Here is a 19,168-nt window from a genome sequence, read left to right on the forward strand (position 1 = left end):
CATGCTAATTTACCCAATGGGACTTGAAATACTGTCAGAGTTTTGATTTCATTTGGTTGGCAAATCTAGAATGTGCCGTTTCAAGGTATTTTCTACTCCTTTCGTCCAAACTCCTTCTTTCGTGTAATTTCTTAGGGTTATGAATAATGCTCTCTTCCTGTTGCTTCCAGTTAGAAGAGTCATGCCTTAGGAATTCAGGTTCTCAGAAATGGCTGCAGATTGAGTGTTTTTTAATGCGCCCATTTGTGTAATTGGCTGATTGGTGGTCGGGCCAAAAACTCATTTGTTTTGTGCTGATGAAATTTCATTTTCTAGCATGCAGGCCTAACTTAAAAGAGAAAATGCGTCGCAAACAGAGCAAGCAATGAGTGAACAAGCCAATAGTCTCTGCTAGCCCGCTTGCTGTGTTCTGCAGAACGAATCGTGGAGCTGTCAGATACTCGCAGTGTGCGCGCAGCAGAGCAGTGAGTGGCAGTGCCGGGTCTGACCCAGCTCATTCCTGTGCAGACATCTCTGGAGGAGCACAGACTCAGAAAGGTTATGCCCCTTCAAAGATACCCTTCCACAGAATGTGTATATAGTCCATTTAGATCTAAAGTAGAGAGCAATTCTTTTCGCTCTATCATCTTTCTGGGTCCAGCAGTAGATGGGTGTAGGGGAGCAACCAGAGGTGCAGACGAGGCCCTTCTCCCACCCACGCTCTTCCCAGCTGCCTGTCCTTATTCCCCATGCCTCTCCACTACCCACTAGTGAGGTTACACTTCTCTCTGTTCCCCATCTCATGATGACTGGAGAAGGCTGGCCTTCATTCGAGCATGGGATAGGAGCTGTTTTTTTTCCCTTTCCTAAAAGTCCTTTTGAATACAATTGGAACAAAGCACACATGATTTGAGTGACTGATTATTGAGAATGTAAATTTCATACAAGATTTAAAAAAAAAAAAATGGGTACAAAGGCAGACAGGTTACCCTGTGATGCTTCATTCTGCTTAAATGGTCACGGTGCAGTGGGCTCAAAACTGACACTCCTGGGCAGCGTGGAAGCCGGTTCTGCTGAGTGTGAAAGATTCTGTCCCAAAAGCTCATTGCACAGCTTCGGGAGTGCATGGGGACCTTTACCCACACGAGGCACTGTTGCTGTGTTTTTGCTTTTAAAAGACAGTTGTGAAACCAGCGTGCTTACAGGCAGGGCTGTTTTGGGAGCAGTGGTGCTGAAAATTGTTAGAAGAGTTCAGCTCTAGTGTGTGCTCTTCAGCTGATGGGGAGCCCCTAGTGAGAAGCCAAAGGATGAGCACAGAGCCGATCTGCAGGCTGGAAGGTGGGATGCTTACAGACCTTAAGTTGCAGAACAGATGAGTGAGAGGGGATTGACTTTTCTTATTTTTTTTTTCAGTGTATGCATGATGAAGAAAGCAGGGGGGGAGGAGGGAAAAGACTGTGAACACATACTGTGACCTAGCTTCCTTCCTGAATAGAAACCTCACAAAACTAAGCGCATCTGATCTTCAAAATTAAGTCACTTTGTGACTGTCAGCAGTTGATAGCACGGTGCATTGAAGGAGCCACTGGCCTGAAAGGCACAGAGGGTTCTGAAATCAGCCTACAAAAAAGTTGTCGCGTGGGTCCTTGCAGTGTCCTGCACTTTGGTCACAACAACCCTGCTCAGTGCTACGGGCTTGGGACAGAATGGCTGGAAAGATGCATAGCGGAAAAGGATCTGGGGATGCTGGTTGATAATGGCTGAACATGAGCCAGCAGCGTGGCTAAGAAGGCCAACAGCATCTTGGCTTGTATCAGAAACAGTGCAGCCAGCATGAGCAGGGGAGACCTTATTGCTCTCTACAACTGCCTGAAAAGAGGTTGTGATGAGCTGGGGGATCAGCCTCTTCTCCCAGGTAACAGTGATAGGATGACAGTGAATGGCCTCAAGTTGTGCCAGGGGAGCCCATTCAAGTTGGATTTAAGAAAACTTCCTTATCTGAAAGAGTGGTGACTGGCACAGGGTGCCCAGGGAGGTGGTGGAGGTCCCAGGCGGTGCTTGAGAAAGGTGTAGATGTGGCACTGAGGGACATGGTTAGTGGGCATGGTGGGGGTGGGCTGGTAGTTGGACTTGGTGATCCTCGAGGTCTTTTCCAGCCTTTACCATTCTGTAATTCCTGCCCACGCAGCTGATGGCTCAGGCATTGTCTCAGCTGCTGCTGGCACTGCAGCAGAGAGCAGGCACTGGCACTGCCTGCCTGCAGCCCGCCTCTCTTTGCTCTAGTAGGTGGACCAAGGCAGCATGCGCAGTGTTTGCCCTGTGCCTCTCCTGCCTCATCTGTGGTTTCAGCTAGCCAAGCGATCACCTGGCACACTTCCTACACTTCTAACATTGCTTCAACCAAAGCAAACAAAAAGCCCTACTCCACCTGTCTCTGCTGGTAGGCTTTAGCCTGCGGGTGCTTCAGCGGGGAACACACAAGCTGACAAAACCCAGATCTTTTATCAGTGTGCTAAAACCAGCTGTAGTGCTCTAGCAGTAGGAAAAATATGTAAGGCTTTGCAAATGAGAGAAACGGTCAGCCTTATCAAAGACATTTGCCATTTGAAGAACAGCCTTCGCACCATTTTTGTATTTACATTCTCTACAGTTCCTAATGAACTTTGGCTTTGGTTACTACTGTTATGGTGTAAGGCAGCGTCTCACACGTTGTTAAATAAATATTTTTTTGCAAATAAGGACTTGCTACAGAGGGAGCTTTCAGCACGTTCACATTTCCCACCAGGAAGGTGCAGATACGATACTTGGTATTTTTTACTGTAATCTCCCAAACGTTCAGCCAAGCCCGCTGACAGCGAGAGGTGAACAGTTCATACCTGTGGGTGGGAAGCAATGAATACCCACGCTGTACAGGGAAAGTCAGTCTCACTTCCATAGAAACTTTTCTGTAATTACTCTTGTGATGTAATGCCACTTCCCTGAATGGCTGAGAAAAAAAAAGTCCCCGTTGCTCGACTGTGGGTGGTTGCTGTGGTTTTTTTCTGTTTGGTTTTTTTTATGATTCACTTTCAGAGTCACCGTTAAGGCAGTGAAGGGCTGCTGCTGCTGTGCCAGAAGAGGCAGCGAGGCGGCTCAGGAGGGGATCTCAGCGCTGCTGCCAGCTGGATGAATGAGGCACTTACAGAAAATACAGGTGGGCTCTGCTCAGAGACCTGCAGCACAGACACAAAAAGCCACTGTCGTGGGTTGCAGCAGGGAAATCCCAATTAGATATATGAGGGAAGAGCTCCCAGTGGGAGTGGTTATGTGTGAGATGACCCTGCCATCAGCCCAGCTCGGAGCATCGGGTTGGATGAGCTGAGCTCCAGAGCCCCCAGCCGAGAGAGGTTGTTCCATGGATCTGAGCCCACGAAACCCATGTGCAGATTTGTTCCCAGTGGCGGAGAGCAGCTAGAGGTGGCTGCAGGAGGAGCCTTTCTGGGGTCACATTTTCTCCCCTTATGGTCAGGAACAACTTGCTCCAGCGGAAAATAAAGCGATAAGGTGCTGCTATCAGACAGGATGAGTCAGGCAGCTTCCAGCAAGAAGGTACTCAGCTTTCACCTCTGTGTGGCAATAGCCAGTCTTCAAGAGAAAGAAGCCTGTTTACCCAGTGTTTAGACAGGTTTTTATTCCAGGAATGGAAAAAATTCTTGCGACCTCAGCTCTGTCTGTTCACAGAAGCACCAGAACTGCTGTGTCACAAAGGTTTGGGTCAAAGCAAATGCTGCAGTGTAAGTAAACAGCAGCTGTAGCGTATCTAATGTGGATGCTGCTGGGGAAAGGAACGTTTTCATTTACCATTTCATTATCAGTATCATTCAAAATAAGCAATACTGTTTCTTAATTGTTCTCATTTATTTAAATGTGTTATAGATGTGTTGTACCCAAGATGTGTATGACTATGTGGGTGCGTGCAGCTGCCACTCGCTAGAATGTAGCTGTTTTTATTGCACAGAGCTCTGCGGAGACACGATTGAAGTTCATGAGAAAGAAAATGTTACAGATGCTAAAAGCACGGGGATTATCAGTGGGTGTTTCAATAATCGTGAAATTACATGAAGAGATTGCGTCACATTGCCAGGCCCAATTACAGAACAAGCACTATTGGTGCTGTGCGGGAAGCCCCGACCTTCTCCATGGCTTGGGTGTTTCTCTCCCCATTTAGCCGTAGCGAGGTGAGCAGTTGCCTTTCTGTGTTTGGAAGGCAGACCCCTTCCACGGGGGAAGCCAGCATGGCCCCCCCATCCTGCAGCCCCCCAATCCCAGCTCTGGGAGGTCTTGCCATCATGGGAGGTGCCGCTGCCATCAGCGATTCTGGCAAAGCTCCACACTTGGGTCCTAGTAAGGTGTGTTGGTACAATTCAAGTAAGTAAATACACAACCTGTGGCAGGCGTGACTAAACTTTGATGGCATTTCAGCCTGCTGATCAGTTCATAAAAGTTCCCTATTCCCGCAACTGGGCTCGTATAACATGATGAAATACAAATCGTGTGTGTTGGGGGGAATTTCTTAAAAGTCATTGAATTTTGAAAATGCTTTTGGGAAATGGATAGACAATAACTTCCCAGATGGCAATGCCAAGATTGCCTCTCCACCTTCTACCTTGATTTTCTTTTTTTTTTTCTTTTCTGCATTCCTTCTCAGCTAACCACATCTTGCAGTAACTAGCTATTCAGAGTTACGCATCTACAGTTTTAAGGTGCCTGCTTCAAATTCAGTGCTCACGTGACGATGTGCATGTGCTCAATTGAACTCACCAAGACCAGATTCTTGATTAGGTTGTGTTTAGTTTGCCTACTGTAACCGAATGCCTTTCGATCAAAAAGCACCTTAATTTGCACAAGAACTTGCACTTCTTTTCATCCTGGAAGTGTTTGCTTCTGCCTTTTCCCAAAGCCAAGATGAGGGGTTAGGCAGATTTTTTGTTTCTGCAGACAGAGATGACCTGTTTCTGCAAGCAGGCAGTTTCCACGCCATTTATTCATCAGTGGGCATCACTACTGTGTGCTGCTCTGCACTGTGAGCATTTGGGCTGTCTCTTCTTGCTCACTGATGTGAGTGTGCAGGATGTGAGGGCACCTGGCTCATGCTGGGATACCCAGTGTGCCAGCACTCAGCACAGCCGCGCTCTCCATTGGGCAACAACTGGCTCCCTGCAGGCTGGCATACACGGCAATAACGCATCTACAAGCAGAGTGAGATCACTTTATCCCAAGCCCAGCATCCCAGGTTGGGGCCATGGGATGTGCACGCTGGTGGAACAGCACTCTGAGTTGCTGTGGTGCACACAGTGTGGCAGCACGCCAATGCATGTTCAGTGCACACTGGCACATTGACCAGTGGGCTGGGCTCAGCCAGCCCCAGCCTCCCGCTATCTCTCCACAGCTCTCACTGCGGTGGTTTCGTGTCTCCTTGTCTCTCCAATGACACGTTCCTAGATGGCATCCAGCACTGAGAGCTCTGACAGCCTCCACTCTTGTGTTTGACCTCAAGACAGGCCACCGACATGACATCCCATCAGTGTTTTGTGTTACTGCAGCAAGATTTCTTGTGTTCTGCAGGACTGAGTGACTGGCAAGCTGAAAAACAAAATCCTAGCAGAGCAAAGAGGCAAGCTTGTGTGACATATTTTTGGGATAAAGCAATATTGCCAGACATTTGGGAATTAATCCCTGAAAAAAATGACATTTTTCTCATTGGTTTGCTTCATAATTAATTCCAAGCTTCAGAGTGATCACAGCTGCCAAGTAAGAACAATTGCTTATGTTTTTTCAGCTAAACTAAAGCCACAACTTTTTTTTTTAATCTCTGAGCATGGGGAAGTAATTTTAATAATTACTTCCTCATAAGACATGCCCAAGAGGAAAAGAGATGCTCTCAGTCATGGAGCTGCTCTCGTAAGCATGAGGGGGATCAAGCTTTCCTCCCTCTGCTTTCTGATGCACCTGCTGCTGGACAAGATAAGCAGTAAGTAAAGGCTTTCAATTCTCTTCTTACCTGGGGAGGGGGGCTGGGTCTGCCCACAAAGCAGGGCAAGTCAGGAAGTCTCTGGATACAGAGGTTGGTTTCAAAAGTCCTGTCATCTCCAAATTAGTCTCATTTTGTCTTTCAAAATGCAGCTGAAACAAGCGTGATGCCCGCTGCATTTATTTATAGCTCTGTTACCAGCTTCAGTTCAATTTGTAGAGTCTCTAGTTCTGAGATATGCCACAGATAAAGCTGCAGGCATATGAAGTTAGCTGAGTCACAAAATCCAGAAACTTGTTAAAATTTGGATGCTTCAGAGAGTGTGTTAACTGATTCTGTCACCTGTATCTGTCTCACTTTGGAAACAGCTTATCTTGAAAGCTGTCGGGCAGCTTTTTCCAGCAGTTCAGACGGGAAAAGCAGTGAATGTCACACTATTTTATTAGGCAAGAACCAACAAACACAGCTGTGGTAACTATTAAAACAGCTAAAGTCCCTGCAGGTTAAGTCTGAGATAGGAAGGACAGAGCACCCACCTTTAACTACTGGTACTGCACGCTTTGAGAGCTGATCGGAAGGGTTTGTCTGCTGGGGTGTCCGCTGGGCATCTTTCATGGCAGTAAACTCAATTAGGAAAAAGAAAAATAATAATAAATAAAAAAAAAAACAACTACGCGATTTGTTCCTTTCACAATCCCGGCTGTGGTCTGTAACTTCTACATCTGGTCACTGCAACACGGAAAGTTTGGAACATGAGACCCAGATGTAACTTCCCTGCCAGCTGCTAGCCTGAAACCACGTGAGCAGCGTGTGCCTGAATGCAGAGGTGCCTGCTACAACAAACGTGTGCTGTCACTGTTCCTTACTTTTTTGCAGTGATTTTAGCCCTGGAAAATCGAGATGCAATCAAGCCACGGGAAGTACGGTTTCACTCCCTGAACTTCAACAGCACCCTGCGCTGGCAGCCTGGGAGGGCTGGAGAAGGAGAAGCTACGCTCTACTTTGTGCAGTATAAAGTGTAAGTACCAGGGGAACTCCAGCATGCCTCATCCAGCAGCCCATCCCTGCTTGGCAAGCCAGAGGGATCTCTCGGGTGCCAAAGGATACCTGGGGCACAGCCACGTCCTTCACTGCTCCCAGTTCACTGCACTTATCTCAAGCCCGTAAAGTGCAGCTGAGCAGCCTGAAGGACGCGGAGGGCAGGCACATCTAGCAACGTGACACACGCCCTCACGGCACCTCAGTGTGGCACATGCACTTGGCTTGTGGGGGGCCTCAGGTGCCGCCAGCCTGTCCCAAGCAGGTCTGTCAGGCCAGGTGCCTTGCGGGAGGACAGTCAGGGGTTTGGTGGCCCGCTGTGCCACAGGGTGCGATGCTGGAACCTGTTCCCCAGGAGAGGCCTGCTCCCAGCATGAGTGTCTTTGGTTCCTTTGGGGAAATGAGCTGTCTGAACCAGCTCTGCCCACAATCCAACATGCCGGCAAAATCACAGCTCACCTGCAAATGTGGCTCCCCACAGAGCCAGTGATCCACATATCTACTTCAGGTTTCTTTCTGAAAAGACAGAAACCTGTAGCTTCCGGACACACACAAAAAGAATCTTCCCTGCCGTCCTAATGAAGAAAAGAGTTAGTTTCGAGAGCAAAACTCATGTTAGCACGGCTGAGTGAAAACGGACTGTTACAAATCTGTATAGATCTTGTTGGTAGTAGCCAGGGCTCACATTGCCCCTCCTTTCCCCACAGGTATGGGCAGAGCAAGTGGCAAAACAAAGAAGAGTGCTGGGGGATTCAGAGCTGTTTCTGTGACCTGACGGAGGAGACTTCCGATGTCCAAGAGCCCTACTATGGCAGGGTGCAAGCTGCTTCGGACGGTGTCCGCTCTGACTGGAGCCTCAGCAGCAGATTCACTCCCTGGCGAGAAAGTAAGTGCAAACACATGGGCTCTATGAGCAGGGGGCTGGGTTTTCTGCAGCATTTTTGCTCCCAGTCTGCTGTCACAAGTGATCTCCTTCTAGCTAGAAAACCGTACCAAAAGAAGTTGTGTGTCCACAGCTCTCAGTTGAAGTGTTGCGATAAAATAATTTTCTCCACACTTAAACCAATTCCAGGCAAGCAGCTCCTTGTCTAAAATCAGGGGATCAGAAATGCCTGGCTGCCTTCCACTCAACCTCTCCCTCGAGGCATGGAACTCCACAAAATATTCACGGCAGTTTTGGGGGCTGCTGGAAGGATTGAGCACAGTGTGTGGTGAAGAAGGAAATGTTCTCTGCTAGAGAGAAAGGGGAGGAGAGAGAAGGCAGCTGCATAGCCAACAGCCTTCTCACTTGTATGTGATGTGTTTTTCTCACACGTATTTTCCCGACAGCGGTATATTTAGAAAGGATATGCGCAGAGTTTTAGTTAGTCCAGTCACTGTAATCCCATACTGCACAATGACACTGCAGGACTGTTAGAACACTGAGCAGTGTCAGTGTACCTACCACTAAGCTCCCGTGAACTATCCATTTTTTCCATCTCTGGTCAATGCAAAACTGAATTGTAGACACAAACACAAGTCGCTCCATGGCCCTGAAGAGCAAACTAACTTGTCCTGTGTAGGCAAGACTGCACGCTTTGAGCTAGAGCAGCACCTTGCAGCAGCAGCTCACCTTACCCTGCACCACATCCTCCCAAGAAGATGTGGGGCAATCACTGCCTTCAGGGGTATGCATGCACCATGTGAAACCCCAGCTGTGTTTAAGCAAGCAGGCTGCACGAGTTCTGAGAAGAGTGATTGAAGCTGTGTCCTTGACATACCTGAAGTAGTTCAAACATTGCTGCGGCTCAAGACAGCAGAAAAATATGAAGATAAAAAATCAGGGCAGAGAATTCAAAGCATTCTGTTCTGTGAATCATTATTAATAACCATGCTATAATCATGCTCACAGCTTTGTTTATACCCTTAGCTATGATAGGACCTCCAACAGTAAAGGTGGTTCACAGCAACAAATTCATAATACTAAAGCTCCAGGCTCCACGTTCGGCTTACAAAAGGAAGAGAGGAAGCATGATACCAATGACAAATTACTATGATCTCCTGTACCAAGTCTTCATAATTAACAACTTGCTAGATGAGGTAAGTGCATATTCAGATATAAACTCTTTACCATTGAAAAGCCAAGAGAGTATGGTCACACTCTTCCCTTCTACATCTGAAACAGCTCTTTGGGATTGCAAGAGCGTAAATGGCTGTGTAAGTATCTAAGCACAACATAAGCTTATTTTTCAGGAATTGAATTTGGTTGAACTAGGTTGTAATTCATCCCCTTTTTCTTCCTTCCCATTGGTGTAGTATTTCAGAATCTAAGCCTGGTTGAAACAGTTGGGAAATGAGGGCAATTTGGGGTGTTTTTTTTCTTTTTTTTTTTTTTTTAAAAAAAAGAAGAAGAAAACAACACCAAAACCAACACATAAATAACTAATGCTGTTGACTTACTGCAAACCTATGTGTTGTTCTGGACCCTCCATCCTTCCCAACCTAGTCATAGACACACTTGCCAGGGCAATGTGCTTGACCAGCTGTTTCTCCTCCCTCTGTCTGAAGCAACACAGAGTGCTGGTGTATGAAGGAAAAGACAAGGTGATCAAAATAGAAGATCTGAGGCCGGGAGTCAGCTACTGCATCACAGCTAGAACATCAGTGCCGGTGCTGGGCCGCAGCAGTGCCAACAGCAGCAGGCAGTGCACCGTGTTGCTGTGACCAGGCAGGGCCAGAGCCAGAGATGATGCGGGAAGGTGACAGCCACCCCCTCACCAAAAGGAGAAGGCGACGTATGGCAGGAACACTGCTGTCCCACAGGGCATCGTTTGCCAGAGTTCTTGCATCTTCTTGGCTCGTTTCACTCCAGATGGGAACAATACACCCAAGAAGGTTAGAAGAATGGTGTGGATAATTATTTGCATGCTGTCGGGGTGCTCAGAAATGCCTCCTTCTTCCCTTTCTTCAAACAGTTATGCATAATGTTATTTCAACAGTTTTTACTGCTGTCATGCAATTATTAACCAGGAAAATAAGTGGCCTCCAGCTTTGTTAACTAGCAGTTCTGCTGCAGCTTCTCCAGGGATTTATCCAGTGTGTTTAATCTAAATGTACCCATTGTCTCTTTATGGCCATTATTTAAGCATTATGTGTTTAAAAATGAATCATTTATCAAATTTCATGAGTTTCCATGAGCCGGAATGAAAGAGTTATTTCAATTAGCTGGTCTGAATAGTCTATCTACTCACCTCAGTCACTGTATTATATTCATGTATCACTCGCTCAGCAAAGAGATTTATTATTCATCCAGCCTTGCAGGTGCCAAGGCGCAAAGCACCGTAAGACATCAGTGGCATTGGCCACAGCAAGCTTAAGTTTGGGTCCCTTCTAAGGGGGGAAACAGGGAAATCTTCAGAGTTTGAGCCTGTGCTTCTGTTTGCCTCCTGGTTATAGCACAACTGTAACAGATTTTCCTTCTTCCGCTTCAGAATGTGATGCATAATGATAGTTTTTCTTGAGATAGAGTCAATAGTTAAGGCTAAGGAGCTGGTTTCTAGGTGATTTCCTCACACTGATGAATAGCTTTCCTGGTATGGTACAAAGCTGAAAGCTTAGGTAAGAGCAGAACAGCCTACAGAGGTACAGGAGGGGTGCGGGCAGAGGGCATGCATTGCATCTTCAGTTGAATTCCATAGCATGCAACTTAAACGTGCACTGCAGCAGCAATTCTTTCTCTTCCCAGTTCCTGCGATAATGGTGGAGGATGCCTCCTGTTACAGGCCCAGCTGTAAATTGACGTCTGGCGTCTAGAATATGGCTGGACTGCATATGTGGATGCTTTTGAAGTTAAACCTTGCTGCATTAAATAATTAATGCATCACGATCATTTTATGTTATACAAATCTCAAGGATTCTTTGTATGCCCTGTAGCACAATTTAAGACAGTATCTATCTGCGCTTACAAACCAAAGAGCCTTGTTTTGTAATAAAAAAACTGTGAAAAGCACTTGTGAAAATATCTTTAAGATTGTTTCTATGGTTTTCTATTTTAAAACTTGGAGTTAAAACATGACTTATGAAATAGAAGTTTCAAACACTTTATTTCTTCTATAATAAAGGTTGTAGAAGAAAGTGAAAAAGAAGTTCTTTAAAATACGTGTGCCCGGTGCTACATCTTCATAGTGTCCTCAACATGACATTTCTGGTAGTGAAATCAGCATGCAATTAGACAGGAAATCATGTAAACTGAAACAGAAAAGATCTTTGCTTTCAGTTAATGACAGACAGTTAAAGGAAAGAGATCTCTATTTTAAACAGTTAATGAACAAATGCTGGCCATCACCTGTGATTTCCAGTGATTCAACTCCTCTTCATCTTTGTCCCACAAGAGAAAAGTTTTCCCAGGTAAGGTCTGGGTAGATATTCACTAAGCCACCAATGGAGAGGGAAAGTGCTTTTTGCCAGGTCTACAAGATCTGTAACTAATAATAATCTTAATACTTAACATCATTCTACTGTCGAGAATTATATGAGGCAGTGAGAGTGGGGCAGGCATAAGAAAGCAGAGAAAGCCCTTGGGTAAACAGAGTTCCATGCTACATAGTCACTCCCCACTTTTCCCTTAATTTACTGATACTGAGCATACTGATACAGGTACTGAGGTGGATTAGTTCATTCTAAATGACAGACCTTGAGTTCACTTACACCCCGTCCAAATTATTTTTCATTTTTTGTCATCAGCACCTCACCTACAAGCAGCACTGCTGAAAGCAGCAGCAGGATGCCAGCAGAAGCAGGATGCCAGCAGCAGGAATCTGGGATGAGGCCATGCTTAACTAAGTGAATGCTGGTCACTTGTGCCTTTACCAAAATGAAGAAGGACATCATATATTAAATATTTCCTCCATTTGATTCCAGCACATGATGTGTTTGAATGACCACTCTTGTAGGCATCTAACAGTGTCCACAAACTTAGTCCATAAAATCAGGTTTCCTTCTCAGCACTTCCCTATTTACTCCTACTGTGCCCCTATTGCACAGTTTCTTAACTTAGGTACATTTATTTGGGTAATGAGACTAATTAAACCTCTATACAATACCTAACCCCATTACAAGTTCCAGATCTCAGCAGCTGGCAATAAGCTGCAAGAACTGCATGCAACTTGCAGGATCCAGCTCTGCTCTGCTGCATCCCTCTCATTGGGCAGAACCTCCATAAAACCGCCCAGGTAAAGCGTTAGGAAACAGCATGTCATGTATTGCAGCACTGATGACTTTGTCCACTCTTGAGTTATCACAACCTGAAAAAAATATTTGCAGTAATTCAAGATCTTTCTCGATTTCACTTCTTGCCCTAGGGCAGCTCATTTTGCCCTTGTTAAACAAAAACAATGTTTTATTAAAGTCACAACTGCTAACCCTGGTCAGGGAACAGACTCTGGATACTGTACCTGTGTCAGATGCAGAGCATGAAACTGTTTAGGACTCTGAATCTTCAGGCTTTATTAAGAAGAAGGTGCCTGAAGAGTTCAGACCTGGCTAGGAGTATAGTAGGTGCCATGCTATAGAATCATAGAATCCTTAGAGTTGGAAGGGACCTTTAAAGGTCATCTAGTCCAACTCCTGTGGACTCAGAGAAGTTGGAAACCAAAATTTTTTTTTTAATTTGATACAATTATACAGAATTATACACTGGGAAAAAGAATAAGAAATCTGAAGAAGCCTTGTGCTATCATATTTGCTAACCAGATTTCACTTCCTTAGCAACAACACAGCCTTACAGAAAGCGGTGCAAGAGTTGCAGGAATTGCTTCCATTCTGACAGCAGTATAATTTATTATTAACAACCCCATGATGTTCTGCAAAAGTCAATTTTCTCTTTCTGTTTGGAATATGAGTTTATTTTTGGCTCTGCTCTGCAATGCAATTTTAATGAGGAAGGGTTTGGTAAAATGGTTAGTGCCGTATTTTTCTCCACAAACAGCAATAGTGCCCTGTTCCCACAGCAAGCTTCATTGGGTTTGCAGTACAGAGGGCTCATACAGGGACAAGTACTTCACTGTAGCAGTTACCAGGTGCATGATCTGCACCCACAGCACCTAGATAGTGCTGGTAATGCTGTTGCTTTTAAAAACAAAATTTTGGATGCCTTGTCCCCTATGCTGCACTGCTGTTAATATCTCTGTGAAGGTGGAAAGGAAGAAGAGCTTTCTCCTAGGCTCTGAACTACAGAAGGGCTTTCCTGAAGGCAAGGCAGTTTGGAAATAATTGGAAAAGTGAATTCTGGCCTTCTTCCCCCTTCCTTCTCATGGGTACAAAGAAGTCTCTGCTGTGGGTTCACCTCTCAGAGCTAGCCTTAGCTGGCATACAAGGTGTTCAGCACATGTGCCCACAAGGCAGAATGCCTTCAAGTTGTTGGCTTGATCCCTAGAACTGGGCTGTCCATGCAGTGCACATGCTGGAACTCTCCTGAGCTCTTCTCTGATGGAAACTATGGAGGGCCTTCTGCAATGAAGCCTAAGTAGGGTGGAGGAGAGCAGTGTTCAAACAATTCCTCCACAAGCCATTCCCTGAAGCACCTTTTCAGCATTTGAAGAGAGCTAGGCTCACCAGCCATACTTTCAGAGCCTTTGATTGTGGAGGGCACCTGGCAGGATCCATCTTCTAACATGGGCCATGCCTAAGGCTCATGAGATTACATTTGCTGACATTTCCAGCTAGCTTGTACATCTGGCAAGCAGTTTGCAGGGCCCAGCTGAAAACACCCTTCCCCAGTTTTGTGCCGCTAGCAGACCAGGCACTTTCCAGTAAAGTGCCAAATTCCAGCTTCTGATTCGGGAAACAGAAATAAATGCCGGTTGCTAGAGCCATGACATTTCCATAGAGTGGAAAGTTGAAGCAGAACAAAATCAGGACTTGTGCAATCTGTTCTCTAAGATCTTGCCTGCTGCATCACCGGGGATGTCTACAGTCACATGCACATGTCGCAATGGCCTCATCTGGGCATGTCCTCCTATCACAGCTGGAGATCCTGCCAACAAGAAATAAATATTACATATTTTACAGTATGCCATTATTGATCTTTGTGTGAAGTGGAGCCCATCCCTCAAGGCCAATCCTTTCTACCTGACCATGCTGAACATTACCTTATCTGTGGGATGGAGTAACAGCTTATCTCCCACTGTAAATGATATCAACTTCCCGTTCCACTGGCACACACAACTGCAATATTCGACTACTAGGAATTCAGTAACAGAATTCTGGAAAAGCTGATGGAGCAACAGCAATGGAGCAGATGCTCTAGCCTTATAAATTAGGAGAATATTATGCATAGCCAGCTGTACGATATAAATGCCCAGTTTTATATGATGCCATGATCCTTGGTGTTTATCGTATGGTCTAGCACTGGGCCAACCCTGTTCACGCCCATATATCTGCTGTAATCAGATGTAAACTTGGGGGTTATTTGCTTGCATGACTTGATCTCTTGTAAGAACCATTCTCGTGGCCCAAGGGTGGGGTGTGATTGTGAAATGACGTTGGTTTTTGCATCAGATCTATCAGATGTTATCAAGCATTCCACTCACAGTGAATTTCTCCGAACTACGTGATTTTCTGTGGATTCCCTGAGGATTTTGATGTTTGCTACAATGATTGAAGGTATTAACCTGCAAAATCTGTCTTCCAGTAAAAAAAGAAGCATGAAGAAAACAAAAGCCCCAACTCCTGAGAGTTAGTTTGCCACAAAGGACACAAGACACCAAGGAAGAGTACATCTGTAGAGAAACAGGGAAAGAAATGGCACTGGTGTTCATCACTGGCGAATGTACAGTATCCTTAGCCGCTTGTTTTCAAGTTCTTTTATAAAATGTTTTCAAGAAGAAAAAAGCTTGAAAATTGAATTCCCCAAGTGATGATATAGCTTGCTGTTGTATTGCAGGTCTTACGAGTTGATTTTGCTGAAGGCCCTGCTCAAACAGTCCTTGCTGCCAGAATTTTGTCTTGAGATGGGAAAAAAAAAATGGGAATATTGAGCCCTGATGCTTACAAGAAAATTTCAAAAAGAGAATTCCTGAAAGGGAATTTGCCTGAAGCAAATATTGAAGATTCACTAACCATTTTTTTTATTATTATTATGTTGGTCTTTTCTAAGGTAGAGAGCGTAAGGATACCTTACACTGATTCACATAAATAAATACCCTCGGCACTGACAAAATGCACCCCAACAGGATGACATGTTTAGACAGAAGAGGTAACAATGAGCATCTGCTGTGCTAACTGTTGTACCCACAAGAAGAGTGATTGTTAAATTATCATTGCATTGATGTTCTTATGTCCTTCGAGCAATGTCATTCTGACACAAGAGGGGCATTGTTTATTAATTTTGTTTGTTTGTTTGTTTTTTGCAGTACATAATATCGATTCCAAGAAACAGCCTTAAGCTCTTGTTTTTCATGTGGAAACAATGGATAACCAAGTATTTTTAACATCGTTAGAGGACACTGGGTTTGTCTAAAACCTGGTAAATGACAAGCACTCGATTGTCATAGGACGGGGATGAATTCTTATTTCTGGGCTAAAATCATATTCCTAATTTTTATATTGGAAAGAATGAAGGTTCTAAAATATATCAAGAAAAAGAAAAACAATAGAGTTGACTCAAAATCACACTTCAAATTGATCTGCAAAATCACTGATTGTGTTCCCAAATGCAAAGTTAAAGACAGACATACAAGTGGGGCAAAAACAGATGTAAAAGCTTGATTTAGGCAGAAGAATGAGAAAGATTCTGGGGAACAGCAGAATGACTAATACAAGGTAAGAAGAGAGAGTGTACAGAGAAAGTGGCTGGGGATAAAAATGGTTGCAGCATTAGAGGAAAAATGTGTGCTATTTCAACCAGCTTACAAAATACAAGCAAAGTGACTTGGGCAGCTACATGGTACAACTGCTGGCACAGACACTAAACAGTTTGTGCCTTTGAAAAGGACTGTTATAATGGCATAGAGAAAGACTATTTTTATGAGTGTGCACAGCCAAGGAGAAACCTTACACCTACAGGGACATGATGTTCATGTATTCTGCTCAAAGAGGTATTTCAACACCAATCTTTAAGCCCAAAGAGCCATTATCAAGATTTTAAAAGCTGCAGAGAGAGATTCATCCATGGAAGCAGGAGCTACAGTTACTGGAAAGGCTTATTCATTGCAGCTGTTCAAGAGATAAATCCAGACACATAGTGGGGCTGAGTCACCTCAGCATAGATGCCATTTAAGATATGTATACAGTTTTGTGGTCATTTCACAACAATGAGAAGCTAGGCCCCACCACACTGCTCTCTCACTCCCCATCCTCAAAAGAATATAGGAAGACAATATGATGAAAAAGGGTTCATGGCCTGAGATAAGGACAGGGAGATCCCTCACCAAATACCGTCAGGGGCAAATCAGACTCAGCATAAGAGAGACTGATGTACTTTATTGCCTGCTAATTGCAGACTAGAGCAATGAGAACTAAAAACAAACCAAAAACACTTCCCTCCACCCACTTCTCCTTCCTCCCAAGTGGTGAAGGGGAACAGACAATGAGGGCTGCAATCAGTCTGCAACACTTCGTCTTTACTGCAATTCATGTCCACTCTCCATTCCTGCTCCAGCATAGGGTCTCTCCCACACCTTTAGTATGAGCAAATACAGTGCTTGGGATGCGCTGGCATATAGCTGGCAAAAATGGCTTACGGAAAGATTTTATCCCTCTTTTAACTAACAGAAACATATTAGAAACAACTGCAAGCACCAAATTATATTACCAATAGTCATCAAAAGGAACACTATATTGTTTATTTTGCCATGACTGACCATTGTCGCAAAAATTATCCAGCTACTTCCAGACAAAGTAGGAAATGTAACATTTTAAAACTAAGCAGTCACCATGATCCAAGGAAGGAGCTATGCATCCAAGAACTCAAGCCCTGTAGCCAGAAGCATGACCTCTCACGGTCCAGTGACAGCCAGTCATGGTAAGGGATGAAGTGGGCAAATGAGGTGAACTGGGGAGGGCAAACTGGAGAGTGGAGAAGCTTCAGTCGATTTTCCACAAGCCCCAGCTTTGCATGGCAGTAGGATCAATGAAAACACTTCCAGAAAAATACTTCTAATGAAAACATGGCATTTTACTGACGGGAAAACATTTATTAAAATGCGTTTCAAAACATTATGTTCTTCAAGTGAAAAGCCAAAGCAACTTTCTATTCTTTGTGGCCAAAAACATTTCCTTTGTTTTCCAGACTGTGAGTTTTCCAATTTCAAGTCGGTACTTCCTGGAGAAGGACAGCTCCAGTCAGTCTTCAACACATCTAGTCAGAGCTCTTACTGGAAACAGAAGTAACCTTTAGGAACACTTCCAATGAGACACCATTTCTCTGAAAGGAGAATAATTCAATAGCTCTTCCTGGAGTGCAACATATAACTATGAATGCAGGAAGCAAGAAAGAGGACATTGCACTGCACTGACTACTGTCGCAAGAGGGATGCTGTGATTATTCTGATCATCCTCTGCTTTTTATTAATAATATTCCTGTGATTCCAGTGACACAGACTGATGTGTCATCATTATATGGACGTGAAACCAAAGAGTCTTTCCTACCTCAGGTCAAGGCTCTTCTCTGGTGCAGGAATTCTGTTCATTTCTTGCAAGTTCCACAAATAACACCCTGAAACACACCATTTCCCAAATTCCTGCTACACTGGCTAGAAAAGAAGAAAATCAAATCAAAGCCCCCAAAATCTTCTGCTACGTAATCACAGGTGTTCGGACAGCTTACTGAGGTTTACATGTGGGGAACGAAGGATTAACTCCCCTCTCCATGCTTCATTTTAGCTGGTAAATAACTTAGAAGATGATGCGTCTCTACAAACAATCACAATTAAAACCATATATTTAATGTTTACAATCCAAATGTCACTAATAGTATTTTTAATGAATTTCATGACTCTAGCAAGCTGAAGATTGACCAGACAGTGGGACAAAATACATACACGTTTATGTATCAGTATAAGAAAGGGAGAAAAAATTCAGTTCTAAAACTGAGGTAGAAAAAAATATAGGATACCCTTGTGATGTGGAACATAGAATTTCCCAGAGCTATTTATACTTTCTTAGGGTCCAAGGAGAACAAAAGAGAAAGAGATTCACTCTTCCCTTTTCACCATCTTGCGTTGGCTATCATTACTCAGGGCTGCATACTTAACCCCAAAAGGAATTTACTTATGTAGTAAAAACAGCTTCTGGGTAAGGACTGAGCAGGCACCAGTCAGTGGTACTGCATGTAATGCATGTAGAAGACTACAAGTTTGGGCTGGTGTCACAGCTACTGCTGAGCACAAGTAGAGCACTCTCCCCTTGCTCTAGGCTCTACCAAAGTCTGACTGGGCTTTCACAATCCGATGGCCAGCTTCGTGCCATGAAGCAGACCATCTGCATTCACTTGCTTAGAGAAGCATCTTAGCCATGATCTGCATAAAAACACCAGATGTGAATGTTTCACTGCCATAGAGAAATTCAAAGTGCTTGGAAAAAGATAATTTCTGTTTCTAAAATAGAAGAAAAAAAACAAACCTCAAACCACAGACACGTATAGTTTCTTCATACTCTGTAAGCTTGTATAGTTTGGCATGAGCTGTGCATGAAAAGTACATTTGAGAACTCAGGCTTTAATAAATGTTTATTCTTCTTCCTTTATTTGTTTAAATAAAAACATAAAAAGAGAACAAATCAAATTCACGTAGTTTTTGTTGTTGTTCTTGAAACAAATTTGTTCTTATATTCTTGGGAGAGGTGCACAACTATTCGCCCATAGTTGGAAAAACAAAACTGAGAGGAACAGTACAATCCCAAATCCCAAGTGAACATTTTCCATGTAAACCAGGGGATCATGAAGAGTACAGTCTGTCCGAACTATACATGGGATTATACTGACATGTTGTGGCAACACAGTAGCAATGCAGTGCCTGAGTTACTTCCATTACCACAAGCTGCACTGCTACTTTTATTATGGCTATCGCCCATGTTTCCAACCAAAATGAAAACAATGGTGAAATGTCAGATTTGGAAACTACATCGGCTAAGCAAGTTCTGTACACTTTCCAGGTACGATTTCCT

General features: G+C 44.2%; 1 protein-coding gene across 3 annotated transcripts; it reads left to right on the top strand.

The window, feature by feature from the left end:
* IL22RA2 (interleukin 22 receptor subunit alpha 2) lies at positions 1,845-18,712 on the top strand. Of its 3 annotated transcripts, XR_002437213.1 has the most exons (6): positions 1,845-5,989; positions 6,866-7,007; positions 7,735-7,913; positions 8,937-9,106; positions 9,575-9,901; positions 10,752-18,712. XR_002437213.1 is itself a non-coding variant. In XM_021392571.1 (5 exons), the coding sequence occupies exons 1-5, from the start codon at positions 5,875-5,877 to the stop codon at positions 9,728-9,730; spliced, it is 762 nt and encodes a 253-aa protein (XP_021248246.1). In that variant the 5' UTR covers positions 1,845-5,874; the 3' UTR covers positions 9,731-18,712. The 3 variants fall into 3 exon arrangements, 2 of the variants coding, with proteins under 2 accessions (XP_021248246.1, XP_021248247.1); XM_021392571.1 differs by having other exon boundaries at positions 9,575-18,712; XM_021392572.1 differs by having other exon boundaries at positions 1,846-3,172; positions 9,575-18,712.

This window comes from Numida meleagris, chromosome 3 (genome assembly GCF_002078875.1).
Source record: "Numida meleagris isolate 19003 breed g44 Domestic line chromosome 3, NumMel1.0, whole genome shotgun sequence".
Taxonomy (NCBI): domain Eukaryota; kingdom Metazoa; phylum Chordata; class Aves; order Galliformes; family Numididae; genus Numida; species Numida meleagris.

What these genes read in the sequence shown, in the direction of transcription:
- IL22RA2 (XM_021392571.1), top strand. Translation starts at nt 5,875, where the DNA reads ATGCCCAAGAGGAAAAGAGATGCTCTCAGTCATGGAGCTGCTCTCGTA. An exon ending in TACTTTGTGCAGTATAAAGT is followed by an intron (nt 7,008 to 7,734) that starts GTAAGTACCAGG and finishes CTTTCCCCACAG; the next exon opens with GTATGGGCAGAGCAAGTGGC. An exon ending in ATTCACTCCCTGGCGAGAAA is followed by an intron (nt 7,914 to 8,936) that starts GTAAGTGCAAAC and finishes TTATACCCTTAG; the next exon opens with CTATGATAGGACCTCCAACA.